The sequence below is a fragment of the Plecotus auritus genome, assembly GCF_963455305.1.
Source record: "Plecotus auritus genome assembly, chromosome: 5".
NCBI lineage: Eukaryota > Metazoa > Chordata > Mammalia > Chiroptera > Vespertilionidae > Plecotus > Plecotus auritus.
Window position 1 is genome coordinate 54,208,178 of NC_137776.1, and position 14,392 is coordinate 54,222,569.

Sequence of the window (14,392 nt, forward strand, 5' to 3'; positions counted from 1 at the left end):
ACATTGAATGCTGTCTAAACTTTATTTTGTTTGAATTAAGTCAGTAGTTTTGAATAGGACTTTAATTATGTTAAATTATTAGTACATAATTATCAGTAATGTTAATAGAGTCAAATACCATTTTTTTCACACTATGACAGAGCTTTCCAAATTAACTAATAAAAGGGGAGGGAAATTACATCTTTGCAATGGGGTTTTGTTTCCAGAAATTAAATGGAACCAGCTCATCTGAAGGAAGCACCGTTGATGTTGCTCCACCCCGAGAAGGTGAACAAGCTGAAGCTGAACCAGAGGAAGACCTTAAACCAGAAGCTTGTTTTACTGAAGGTAAACAAACTCTAATGCAATTAAATGTAATCTCCCTTCTTTCCTTACAGAGACTGGATATACCTCATTTGACAGAAATATTTCAATGAAATGGTGAAGGCATGTTTATCCTTGTTTTCCTCTTTTCTTCCAAAAAGTTAATTTATCTATATTTCTGGATTGTATTATAGCAGTGCCCATGCCTGCACAATTAAGATGATTTGACATGTCTTTTTTTTTTTTCCTCCAGAATGTGGAAAAGTTAACCTTATGAGATAAATGGCATTCTGGAATGTCATCTCATTGATACAGCAATGCCTTCAGACTCCATTGTTAGTGTGGTGATTTGATTTGTAGCTGCTGCTGTAATTACACTGCACTGGCTGGTTTAGCTCAGTGGATAGAGCAACCCGGGTTCGATTCCAGTCAAGGGCATGTATCTTAGTTGCAGGCTCCTCCCCGGCCTGGGCCCTGGTAGGGGCTCATGCAAGAGGCAACCAATTGATGTGTTTCTCTCACATCGATGTTTCCCTCTATCTTTCCTTCTCTCTTACACTCTCCCTAAAAATCAATGAAAAAATATCCTTAGGTGAGGATTAACAAAATAAATAAATAAATTTAATTACACCCCATCCCTTACAGTTTCAAATGTGCTTAATTTGTGCTGTGACCAGAGCGAGCTGTTTGGGGCGGTAGCTGTGTTGTAGAGCTTTGTCAGGGAGAACAGTAGTTGTTCTCACAGTAACCACTACAGCATCTTGCTTATAAATCAATAGAGATTTGCTGATTCAGTGTGATTGAATTAAATCTGATGAGTAGAAGCTCAGGGAGTTAGAGCAGAAGAGTAGATGGAAGTTAGAAATACAGTAACATGAAGGGGGAAGCAAAGAGGGGGAAGACAAAGGAATAGAGATACTGACTGACAAGATGAGTCATAGGTGTGACTAAGAAAAGCACTGAGCTGAAAATAAATTAGCTTGGGAAAACTGACAGTGGCCGATACTGAGGAACACAGAGGGATTTTCTGTGCATGAAAAGAGGGAAATGAAAATCTAGGATCACATCAAAAAAGGAATAAGCAATATGAACATGTAGTTTTTCCCTAATCCTGAGAAGTGCTATTTTCATCAATGGCCTTGAGGCAAAGAGAGATCCTAACTAGTGTTAAAGAATGAAACCATTTATCCTTAAGCAACTTTTGGTAAAGTAATTTCTTGAATTCTAGGAGTTGATGATTCATTATACTGGAGGGGTGCTGAAGATAACTAGATAATGAAGTAACCAGTTACCCTGTAAAATGATGTTTTAAGACTGAGATGGGAGTAACAAAATTTATTTTTTCCTAATTAAAAGTAAAATATAATTTTCTAACTTATTTCATTATCTCTTATCTTTTAGGATGTATTAAAAAGTTTCCATTCTGTCAAGTAAGTACAGAAGAAGGCAAAGGGAAGGTCTGGTGGAATCTTCGGAAAACCTGCTACAGCATTGTTGAACACAACTGGTTTGAGACTTTCATTGTCTTCATGATCCTCCTTAGTAGTGGTGCTTTGGTAAGTCAAATGCATGTTGGCAAGAATCAGGTCTTAGTAAAATAGCTTATTCTCTGAAAATACCAAAAGCATACACTGAATTTAAAAAACAAATGAGGCCTAGCCAGAGTGGCTCAGTGATTGAGCGTCTACCTCTGAACCAGGAAGTCACTGTTCAATTCCTTATCAGGGTACATGCCTGGGTTGTGGACTCAGTTCCCCGATGGGGTGTGTGCAGGAGGTAGCCAATCCATGATTCTCTCTCATCACTGATGTTTCTATCTCTCTCTCCCTCTCCCTCCCTTTCTCTCTGAAGTCAATAAAAATTAAAAAAATTAAAAAAAGCAAATGAGATAAATCTCTGCCTTGCAGAGCTTGGCATCTAGGGTTTAACTATGCAAAAATTTAGTACAGAATAAATCAGGACCATGAAGAGCCAGATGGACTTCCTCATCTGGTGTTTATCTAACAGATGTTCTCCTCACTGAGAAAACCATTTCCCGAGACATTCTGTAACTATGTTACCTTCCATATCAAATACCATCCACTTGTCCCTAATAATCATATTAACATTTAGGGAATAAAAAATGTATCTTGATTTCTTTATGTCTAATCAATTTATTCTTTCAAAATAAACCAGATCCTTCAGGGAAACATTCAAGGTCATGTTGGAATAAGTCAAGTCTTTCCCTCATTAACAAAACTTCTAATTATTTTTCTCAGTTTATATTACTTCTCTAAAAGCATGTCTTTGTAGCAGTAATTGAAATAGAGATTTGGTATAAAAAGCAAGGAAGAAAGCACATACTAAATCAGTAAAGATATTGACATTTATTTGACCACATTTTCTATTAGTTTTAGTTTTTAAATTTTGCCGGATGTCCGATGTTTGTCTGATATTAGCTAATACTTATCAAATTATTGCTGTGTGACCAGAATTATACTAAGCAATTTTATCAAATATATGGGGAAGTCAAGCCATTCAAATAAAATTCTTCATTCACAGGCTTTTGAGGATATATACATTGAACAACGAAAGACTATCAAAACTATGCTTGAATATGCTGACAAGGTGTTCACTTATATATTCATCCTGGAGATGCTTCTCAAATGGGTAGCTTATGGATTTCAAACATATTTCACGAATGCCTGGTGCTGGCTAGATTTCTTGATCGTTGATGTAAGTATACTGATTAATTTTTAGAAAATTATTTCTTAAAGATGCAAGTTTGACATTTCATATATGTCTATAACTGAAACCTTGACTTTTGAGAACGTAGTTTCACTAATGCTGACACAATTATGCAGTTAACTTTTTAAAATATGTATAATAAATGTAAAAATTAGGAAAGTCTCATGGAAAACAGAAGAGGTCCTAGAAATGTGGACAGTGGTAACAGAAAACACAGAAATATGGTCCATGCCACAAGAAGACAGCTCTTTGTTTTCTGAAAGTTTAGGACCTCAAATTCAAGAATAGCTAAAAAAAATTCTGCTAATTGACAGATCTAAGCATTTATCTTATTAAGAGTTAAATTTTAAAAAAAAAGTTCAAGGCAGTAAAATCAAGACAGATTTGGGGCCAGGCATTGTGAGAACTACCTCTTAATCACTTACTAGGGAACATGTTATTAAATAATGTTAAAATAACCTGTACTGTATTCATTCAGTCACATACACACAGAGACAGTGAAATGCATTTCTAGTCTTAAACCAGTAGTTATATAGCCCAGTAGTAATCAAATACTTAGCACACAAAGAGATAGGTGTAGGAGCCCTGCTCTAAACTGATTGCCCTGGGGTGAGTAGTCATAGGAATGTTGGCAGTAGTGGAATCTGTTTAACTTGCAGTCTACTTTTTATTTTTATTTTTTATTCTAAGCAATGTAGTGGCACTGGGGCAAAATGGTAGTTACCTGGTTCTTTGTAGCCTGTGATATTCCTTTGCACAAGGCTTCACAGCCTCCAAAAAAGCACCTCTAGCTGTTTCATAGCAATCAAAGCACTGTATTTTTAGCTCTAACACTTGCCACTATAAATCAATGATTGTCATATATGTGCATTCATTCTTTTTATCATTTTTGACAAGTATGGGCTTATCTAAATTCAACTTTCCTTTCTCTCACACATACATACTCATAATTCTATAACCAAAATGTGTTTAACCCTTTGAGTTGAAAAGAAATCTGCTGCTGAGTCACTTTTAATAGACCAGAAATAACTTCCAATTTCCATGGCTGGTCTTTAATTATTAATAGAGATGTATCTCAATATTGTCCTGAAAAGCTATCCATCAAAGTAAGTTTAATATTCTCATATTCTGCAGCTGGAATGGAGCTTAAAGAATATCTAGCCTTTATTCTAGACAGTTTTCTGAAGAGTTTATTCTAAACTGAAACCTCAGTTTAAAGAATTTTCTTAAAATAATACGACTACTTAAAGCTGAGATTGGTGTCCAAATTTCCTAATTCTAAATTCAGTGTTCCTTACCCACCCCCACTCCCAGCTTTCATATCTAACTGGTACAAATGTAATATTTTTTTTCAGACTGGCTTTGGGATTTAGCATTTATAATCTCTAGCTTCTCCCTGAAACGATTAAACACTAAATACATTTAAGAATCTTCTCTGGTTCGAAAAGATTTTGCCATGTATTAAGATGATCCATAAAGGTGATAGAACTCCAGAAAACTCTGAAATTTACTGAATATTTACATTTACTGAAAAAGTGTACATTCACTGAAGTACTTATTACATTGCACTTTTAGTATTTCCATGTATTTTCCTCATAGAGAAGACATGAATACCATGCAAAAATCTCTCAAGAGCAGGGGTATTGTATCATCTTTGTATCCTTAACCACCTGATATATGTGGTTATTTAGGTGTCTATTAAATAATGTCAAAAATGAATAAATTAATGACAAAGAATGGTCCCCCCAAAATACTGCCCTTTTAGTGAGACTGAATTAGTAGATTAGAACTGGATACTTAAAGCCTTCTACCATTGGTAAGTTATATTATCTTAAATGGGTCTATTTTTTTCCTTCTCCTAAAGCAGGGACTGAAATATATAAATTACTGTAATCTCAGATAACAATTTTTTCTCAGACCACTAGACTAATGTAAATGTAGAGTTAAAACAGTTTTTGAAAGTATAAGTAGAATATATGTAAAAGGGGTTCACAGTCAATCAGGTATTTTGCAGTAACAAAACTAAACAGCTACAGAAAATTAAAAAAAAATCTGAGGTATAAATGAAGTACATCATACCAGAAGAAATATAAACATTGAAAAATTACTTATGTAAAAAATGTACTCTATTTTATTCCCTACCTAAAAGTAAAAGTAAATTGTAGTGGGCTCTCTGTCCAATCTCAAAACATTCATTCAAATATTTTGAGAACTTTGTTGTTGTAGAGAAAGAAGAGATAAATAAGATAGATTAAGCCCTGTTTGAGATTATACTCCTCAGCAGCAATTTTCAACCTTTTCCATCTCATGGCACACATAAAAGAGGTAGTGAAATTATGCAGTACACCAAAAAATGTATTTTTTGCTGATCTGACAAAAAACGGGTAAATTTTGATTCATCCACAATGGATGGCTATTGTTGTGTTGGCTGTTGTCATTATTTTGACAACCTAAGGGAAAAGAGGTCAGTGCCCATAAATAGCCAGGTATTGCTTTTTAAAAATTCTTGTGGGACACTGGTTGAAAGTCGCTGCTCTATGGAGGTATAGAACAGGTAGTAGAAATGTAAACAAATAAACTCTAAAAATAAGGTAACAGATGGTGATTACTGCTATTAAATAAAGCAGGATTATAGGATAGAGAATGACTACAAAGTGGGTAACAGGAGGAGAGTATTAGCTATACTGTCTAAGGAAGGTGTCTTTGCAAAGGTAAATGATGAGGTAGGGTATCTTAGGCCACTTGCACTGCTATGACAGAATACAACAGGCTAAGTGAGTTATAAACAACATAAACTTCTTAGTCCCAGATCCAGGCACTGGCAGATTCAGTCACTGGGGTGAGCCTGTTTCGTGGCTCGTACAAAGCTGTCTTCTTGCTGTAACATCACATGGCCAAAGGAACAAAGGAGCTCTCTGAGGTCTTCTTTGTAAGGGCACTAATCCCATTCATGAGGGCTCTGCCCTTATGACTGATCACCTTCCAAAGGTTCCCACCTCCAAATACATTGGGGATTAGGTTTCAACATATCAATTTGGGGGTAGACATAAACATTCAGTCTATAACAATGGGCCAGTCATTCAAAGACCAATCTGAAGGTCCTGGAATGAGTATGAGCAGAGGACACTCAAGAAACATAGAAAGAAAACTATTGTGCTTGTGTGTGAGGGAACATGGGTAAGAATGATAGAAATTGACTTAAGGTACCTACTAGTAAAGGCAATGCAAGAAGTTGTGTGTTTTTATTATAATTTATTATATATTGTGTATATTAAGTAATTTTGTATATATTAATTATAGTTACAATAGGAAGCTCAGGGAGGGGTGTGTGCAGGGATCTGATCTACAGTTTCAAAATGATCATATCTTGATGGGGAAAGAATGGCAGAGTCGAAGCAGGGAGACCAATTAGGGAATTGTATTGATAATCTAGGAAGAAGAAGATTGTGTCAGACTGAGGTGATGAGACTTAATGATGGACTGGATGTGTGGTGTGAAGAAAAGAGAGGTTTCTACAAATAGATTTTTTTTCAACCCGGGCTTGAACAAACAGGTAGAGAATGAAGCTATTAACTGGAATGGGGAAGATGGTAGGTGCAGAGGAATGTACAAAGTTTGAGATGCCAATTAGACATTTAAGAATATATGTGGACTTTTATATAAGTCTTGGACTCTAGAGAGAAGCCAGGACCTGATTATGAATTTAGTAATCATTAGTTTATAGCTGGCATTTGAAGCCCTGAACTTGGATTAGACAGAGAATGTACTAATTAAGAGCCTTTCCTAATAGTAATTAAAATTAATAACCCTCATTTAATGCTTACTGTGTATAGTTGCTACTAAAAGCACTTTATATATGTACTCATTAAATCTTCAAAACTATATGAGTTAGAAACCATAATCACTCTCTTTTTGCAGATGGGGAAACTAAAACAAAGAAAAGTTGTTGTTACTTGCCTAAGTAAATAGAGCTAATAAGAGGCTAAGATGAATTTTGTACTCAAGGAGTCTGATCGTAATGACTGTGCTCCTAACACCTACATTATAAAACTTGTTATCAGTATCTCTTTTGAGTTAAAAAATTATTTGTTAATCTTCTTAATAATCATGTGATGTAAGCCTTATTATCGCTATTTTGCTACTGAGAAAATGAGGTTTGGAGAGGTCATACATCCAGTAAGTGGCAGAGTGACCTCTCTCTAGCACTGCTCTTTGCCCCATATTTGCAGTAGGGCACACACCTATTTGAAATGTTGTGTTGCACTAGTCAGAGTCCCCACATTGTACTCCAAGGTGGAATGGAAACAATAAGATGCCTTGCTAATATGAACACATCTGCCTTGTTCAGCTGGAGCTTTTGTGAAGAGAATTAGGTTAAATTAAAAGAACTTCCAAAGGAACTGAATAACATAAGTTATTGTCATTTCATGTCAATTTCTGATCTCTCTCCAGACATACTTTCATGTAAACAGTTTAGTATGTGCTTTAGCTTTTTCTACAAATGTCTCCTAGTAGGAATGATTCTCTTTGTTCCTTTTTTGGGAAGGATACAATTTTCTTTTTAGCATCATCATTGTTAATAAGAAAACTTTCTCACTGCCCATGGTTAACAGATTATCCTATTAATTTAGTAGTATAAAATTCTATATTTCATTCTTTAAAATATCATGACTTTTAGCACAAAAAGATTTTAAGTCTTTAATTCTAGTCTTTCCTGAAACCACAACCCACCTTTCTAAATGATTCTTAGATAATACCTACTTTTACTCTTCCTGTATGAGTACGTTTATTATCTTTTCCCTCTATTCATGTATTTCTTCCTGAATTCCATGTTTAGTCCGATGGTGGTATATCTATAAAACTATACCAAATATCATCTTCAACCTACCCTTCTCTATCACTCCTCACAACCAGTCAATCAGCAAATATTTATGTTACCAAATAAAAAATAAATTGGGGACCTGGATCCTCCCCTTTAACACTAACACCATTATGACTAACTGGACCAAGAAATGGCTTACTGAATGTCCTCTGAACCTCCAGTCATAACCTCATAAAGTCTCTCCCATAGAAAGGTCCCCAGGCTCTCTCTTTCTAAGGAATATGGCATCAGCTCATCATCTAGGATTCTAAATAGTGACAGAAAAGGCAGATAAGGGCTCCCTTATATAATATCAATAACAGCTAACCTTTGCCATAATTCATTTAATCTTCACAACAACCACTGAGGCATCTACTGTTATCCCAATTTTGTAGATGAGGAAAATCATTATGTAAAATGTCAAAAACAATTCCTATTTTCCCAGGGGGAAAAAAAGGGTTAAACTCAGGGATAGATACATAGTTACATACCCCATAAACAAAGTATTTTTCCAGCAGTGTACTGATTAAAGATGATGTATCTGTAAATAAAAATACTGTGATTTGTCTTTCAGCATGAATAAGATATAGTATTATTTTGTTTTAACCTTCTTGAAATTATTGAATTATAGAATTTCAGACAAGGAAGTAAACTTAGAAATGACCTGGTTCAAGGTGCTTGTTTTCTTTGTATTTTTTTTAAAGGTGTTAGTAATCCTATCTAATAAAGAGGGAATATGCTAATTGACCCTCATGCCATCGCAAAGATGGCAGAGCCCACAGCCAATAAGGAGGGGATATGCTAATTAACTGTCACACCCTCAAAGATGGTGGTGCCCACAGCCAATAAGGAGGGAATATGCTAATTGACTGCCCCGCCCTCAAAGATGGTGGCGCCCACAGCCACATGATGGCAGCACCCAGTCCCCTCAGCCCCACTGGGGCGGCAGGCACACAGCATGGCCCTGGCTGCTCCGCGCACCTGCCTCATGTGGGCCCCGGCTGCTCTGTGCACCTGCCTCCACAGTCCCCCAGTCCTCTCAGCCCCCCAGCCGCCCAGGGCCAGCTCGAGGCACAGGCAAGCCTCGGATGGTGGTTGCCCAGCCGCCTAGGGCCACCTGAAGCTCAGGTAACCAGGGCCGGCTAAGGCTTGAGCTGCCGGCAATGGCAGCAGCAGAGGTGTGTTAGGGCATCACCTTCCCCTGATCATCGGGTCGCCTCCCGCCCCTGAGGACTCCTGGACTGTGAGAGGGGGCAGGCTGGGCTGAGGGACCCCCCCCTCCAATGCATGAATTTTCATGCACTGGGCCTCTAGTATTTAAATGAAATCCCTGTGGAACCCATGGGTCTGTGTGCCATATAGCAGTCCACAGTAGGGCACCACCAGAATTTGCTCATATGTTCCCCAGGGATGAACACTTACATATAGATTATCTCCAGCTTCCCACTTCCAAAAAAATTAAAAATAAAAATAAGTGGTATACTGACTGGTTTGGCTCAGTGGATAGAGCATTGGCCTGGGGACTGAAGGGTCCCAGGTTCGATTCCGGTCAACGGCATGTACCTTGGTTGCAGGCGCATCCCCAGTAGGGGGTGTGCAGGAGGAAGCTGATAGATGTTTCTCTCTCATTGACGTTTCTAACTCTCTATCTCTCTCCCTTCCTCTATGTAAAAAATCAATAAAATATATATTTTTTAAAAAAGTGGTATAATGACCAGAATATTTGCTTTTATATACTTTACGAGCATTGTGGATTTTCTAATCATGTACAAAGTTAAAGACAAATAAATAAACTGCAAAAGCCTAAGATAGAAGTAGAGGGATGTCAAAGGCAAAGAGGCAACCCCTTACTTACAAACTCTCCTTACATAAAAATGAGCTCTCATTCCTGACTGATATTGCATAGGACTGTTCTTTACTTTTCACAGACACTGGATATCCTTCACTCCATTCTTGCCGTAAACCTTACCCATCCCAGTTGATCAAATCCCACCAGCCCCAGCATCCCTCGCCTCCCTTCTTCATCAACAACCCTTTGCCAGCAACTCCGTGGCAGCTTTCTACCTGGCCCTCACCAGTATCTGAGCCCCGTTTTAGCAGCTGCCGAGCATACAGGAAACAGGACTGTGTTGGGGTGGAAGAGAGTAGGTGTACACTAAGTGTCCTGAATTTCCAGGTGCCCTTGCTCTAAGAAATATTGATTAGTCCACGTGCTATTTGAGCCTGAGGGCACTATTAATGAAAAACCCTCCATTTCATGACGTGTTGAAGAGGCTTGTTGTGGTCTCATGGCTCTCACAGTGTAGATTATTGTTTCTATGCTCTGACTTCTATTGCAGATACAGATTTTACTCTGTATGCTGTGAAGGTGCATTATTGCAGTCTGTTCTCCTGCAGAGCTGTAGAGAGGTGGATGAAGGGACCCAGCTCTCCTGTGGAGACTTTCAACCAGTTCTGTTTTCAGTGCCATCCATTAGCTCCCTATTTTAGAGGAACTTGGTGCCTCCAGGTTCAGATCCTTTTGAGAGTTCATGGAAACAACTTGACTTCTGCAGGCACTTGGGTTTCTGCTTGGCTGAGAAAGTAATCATTCTTGTGCTCTCCATAGTCCAGAATTTATTTGTATTGCATTAAGTTTATTGTGGTGACATTGGTTAATAAGATTATATAGGTTTCAAGTGCAAATATCTATGATACATAATCTATATATTGCATTGTGTGCCCACAACCCAGAGTCAAGTCTTCTGTCACCATATATTTGGTCCCCTTTACCCTTTATTACTTCTCCAGTCTCCTTACCTCTGGTAACCACCATTCTGTTGTCTATATCTATGAGTTTTAGTTTTATAATCGCACATATGAGTGAAATCATATGGTTCTTAGCTTTTTCTGAACAATTTATTTTACTTAGCATGATATTCTCAAGGTCCATCGATGTTGTAAATGGCTGTACTTCACCTTTTCTTATCCAATCATCTGTTGATGGATATATATTAAAATTATATAGTTCAAGCCCGGCTGGTGTGGCTCAGTGGTTGAGCATTGACCTATGAACCAGGAGGTCACAGTTGAATTCCCAGTCAGGACACATGCCCAGGGTGTGGGCTCGATCCCCAGTAGGGGGCATGCAGGGGGCAGCTGATTCTCTCTCATCATTGATGTTTTTATCTCTCTCTCCCTCTCCCTTCTTCTCTGAAATCAATAGAAAATACATACATTTTTAAAAATTATGTTTTTCAAAATTACCTTAAAGAATATTAAGGTTTCCACATTAGTTAATAAAGTGAGTTTTTGCGTTACACAAAATGACATGAGGCCCATTAAAATAAGGGCAATTCAATGATTCCCAGCTTCTCCAGCAACACACAGAGCCACTCAGTCCAGTGCCAGTGGTTATGTGTCAGTGGTACCTCCTAGCCTTTGAACCCACAACTTCCTAACCTGCCAGTACCTTTGGGTTCTGGCCATTACCATTTTCTTTTCCTTTCAAAGCACGAACCTCCTTGCTTTAGGGTCTTGAAAAATTTGCAGCCATTTATCTTTAAACAAAAGACTAAGTTGGGAGAGTGGAGGAAGTCTTCAGTAAGAAGCTCCAGAAATAAAAAGAAGCTGTTAAAGCCTCCTGAGGCAAAGGAACCCAGAATATAGAAGGCTGTGTGTTCTCTAATAACTTTTCCATCTTTCCAGTCTTCTGTGGCAGCAAACACTAGACAGAAATGAATAGTTCAATAAATTATCCTGCCACTAGTCAATTTTAATTTCAAGTCATTTATTTTTCTGTTCAATTTTGTGAGATGTATGCTAAATTAAACAATGAGGGGACAGTGGCTCCAATTGTATCTGCCCTCAAAAGATTGTTGGTAGGTTCACTTTTATATCCATTTCTAATAGCATCTTTCACAAGAAATTAAACCCTAATGCCCTTACGCCATCCAATGGATGCATTGACTTGATTACATGGCAAATGCCTCCACTATGCATAACCAAGATACTACATAAATTCAGGAGAAAAACATGGTTTCTAATTAATGATATTAAGCACAGATCTATGGAGGATATGGCTTTTATACCAAATCCTGAATTATTAATGGCATACAGGGTGTCCTAAAAATGTATAGCTCAATTTTGAAAATGAAATATATTTTAATTAACACTACCTTTATAAGTATCCAAAGTGTGTGTATACATTTTGGAAGAATACCCTATATATGCAGAGGTTAAAAAAAAAGGGCTCCATGGGCGAAATATCTAACCAGAGGAGTTTCCAAATGTTTATAAAATGAGCAAGGACTCTGGTTTCACTGGTAAGGAAAACAATAGTATGAGATGAGGCTGGCCATGTAAGATGATCCCACTATGTGGAAGATGGAAGCTGCCAAGATATGTCTGAAGTTTTATATGGTTGCCATTGAAGATTAGGCCATATTCTATGCCTTCAACCAGCAGTTTATTTCTTGGTGAACTGATGAATAATTTTTCCTTTTGTAGGTTTCTCTGGTTAGCTTGGTCGCCACTGCACTTGGCTACTCAGAACTTGGTGCCATCAAATCCCTCCGGACACTAAGAGCTTTAAGACCTCTAAGAGCTTTATCCCGGTTTGAAGGCATGAGGGTAAGAAGGCTAAGAGCTCTCTTATGATTCATGTCAGAATTAAATGTAGGTTATGATTTAGATACAGAGTGGGGTCATATTGTCTTGAAATTTATTTCATAGAATTACAAACTTTCAGAGCAGGAATCTTAGAGATCACTAAGCCTAGCCTCCTGAAATTGAAACAGGCCTTCAAAAAACTGTTTGTGGCAGAAGGAGGACTAGAATCCAGGTCTTCTGACAAAAGTTCAAGGATGTTTCCAAAAACCGTGTGCTGCCATTTATTTCTTTGCTTTGCTTATACACTTTGAAATGACTATTTACTACTGACATTCATCCTAGGAGGGTTATTTTTTTCTTCAATAGGTAGTTTGATTCCTCAAAAATTACGGGTGATGAATGAAAGGTAAAATGGTTTTTGTGTGCTTTTACTTTTTCAGTTAACATCAGTAATAAAAATGGTTGTTAAGCAAGAAAGCAACACTAAATTGTAGCCTCTGACAAAATCTATATATCCTAAGAAAACAAAGTAGAGGGCTAAGATAATTAAAGATTGCAGGCAACCCCTGAGGTTTGCTTTATAGATCTCCCTTTTAAGTGAGCATTTTGAATGAGGTTCACTTTTTCTATAGCACTTGTATTTTCCTCTCCTGCCCTCCTCCTTAGTGTATATTTTTGCATCTAAACATACAGTACACACTTGTATATACACCCACTTGCAATAACCTCAAAATACTATTTAGCACAGAGGCCAGCTTTGTTTAATCCAGCTTACAAAAGCACATGGATATTGAATTTCTTCTAGGCCATAGGGCTTTTATGTTAGGAGGAAATTTGGATACTAAAAGCACTTCAGCCTTGACTGAGATTCACTCCTGAGGGAGAATTAAACCACTCTTTCAGATCATTGAAAGGAAAGAAATATTTGGTTTTACATTATAATTTTATTACGCTGATAGTTGATAATGGAAGTCACAAGATAAAATTAATAAAATTACACAATTTCAGGTTCTTTTCACACCAATTTTTTACCATTACTGACATTATGTAAGCCCTCATCTGGTTGTATGGCTTCATGTTAATAATTCATTTTTGAGGGGACATAGCAATTAAATAAAACAAAAAACATATATTTGCTTTAATCTAAAAAAAATATTCTGTCATTTTTAATTCAGTAATATGGCAAAATTAACATTCCAGCTACAAATTTTGATAAAATATATAATGCATTTATTTGATGACAAGAGAACTTGTGGAGGTAATTTTACACAAATTTTAGTAATGTAAAACCTGATTTCAGTATAATATATTTGACTTAATTTCTAAAGGAAATCAAATTCAAGTAGCATATGACATTTTTACAGTTTTGGATTCCAGGTTTTGATGTCAATTTAAAATTCTTTGGTGTTGATTTCTAAAATAACATTTATAATATCCTATATAATAAAAGGCTAATATGCAAATCAACCGAACGGTGGAATGACCAGTCACTATGATGAACACTGACCACCAGGGGGCAGACACTCAATGCAGGAGCTGCCCCCTGGTGGTCAGTGCGGTCCCACAGGGGGAGTGCCGCTCAGCCAGAAGCTGGGCTCACAGCTGGCCAGCACAGCGGTGATGGTGGGAGGCTCTCCCACCCCCGCAGCAGAGCTAAGGATGTCCAACTGACGGCTTAGGCCCTACATCCCCCGAGGGCTCCTGGACTGCGAGAGGGCACAGACCAGGTGAGGGGACCCCCCCGCCCAGTGCATGAATTTTGTGCACCAGGCCTCTAGTTTCTAAATAAAACAATACTTTCACTTAATATAAATGCTTAAAAAATAGTCCATTATAAACCAGATTATATTAGTTAAGAAAAGATACTGTTGATAGAGATTTCAAAATACATCTTAATCTCTTCTGAATTTA

At 37.4% G+C, this 14,392-nt stretch overlaps 1 protein-coding gene across 3 annotated transcripts in view; it reads left to right on the plus strand.

The window, feature by feature from the left end:
• SCN3A (sodium voltage-gated channel alpha subunit 3) overlaps positions 1 to 14,392 on the plus strand; it is an 83,062-nt gene that overhangs the window by 57,134 nt on the left and 11,536 nt on the right. For all 3 annotated transcript variants that reach the window (XM_080667289.1, XM_080667290.1, XM_080667291.1), the window contains exons 15-18: positions 207 to 327; positions 1,705 to 1,859; positions 2,845 to 3,018; positions 12,380 to 12,502. In XM_080667289.1, coding sequence (XP_080523415.1) covers positions 207 to 327; positions 1,705 to 1,859; positions 2,845 to 3,018; positions 12,380 to 12,502 — 573 coding nt within the window. The remainder of the gene's footprint in view (positions 1 to 206; positions 328 to 1,704; positions 1,860 to 2,844; positions 3,019 to 12,379; positions 12,503 to 14,392) is intronic.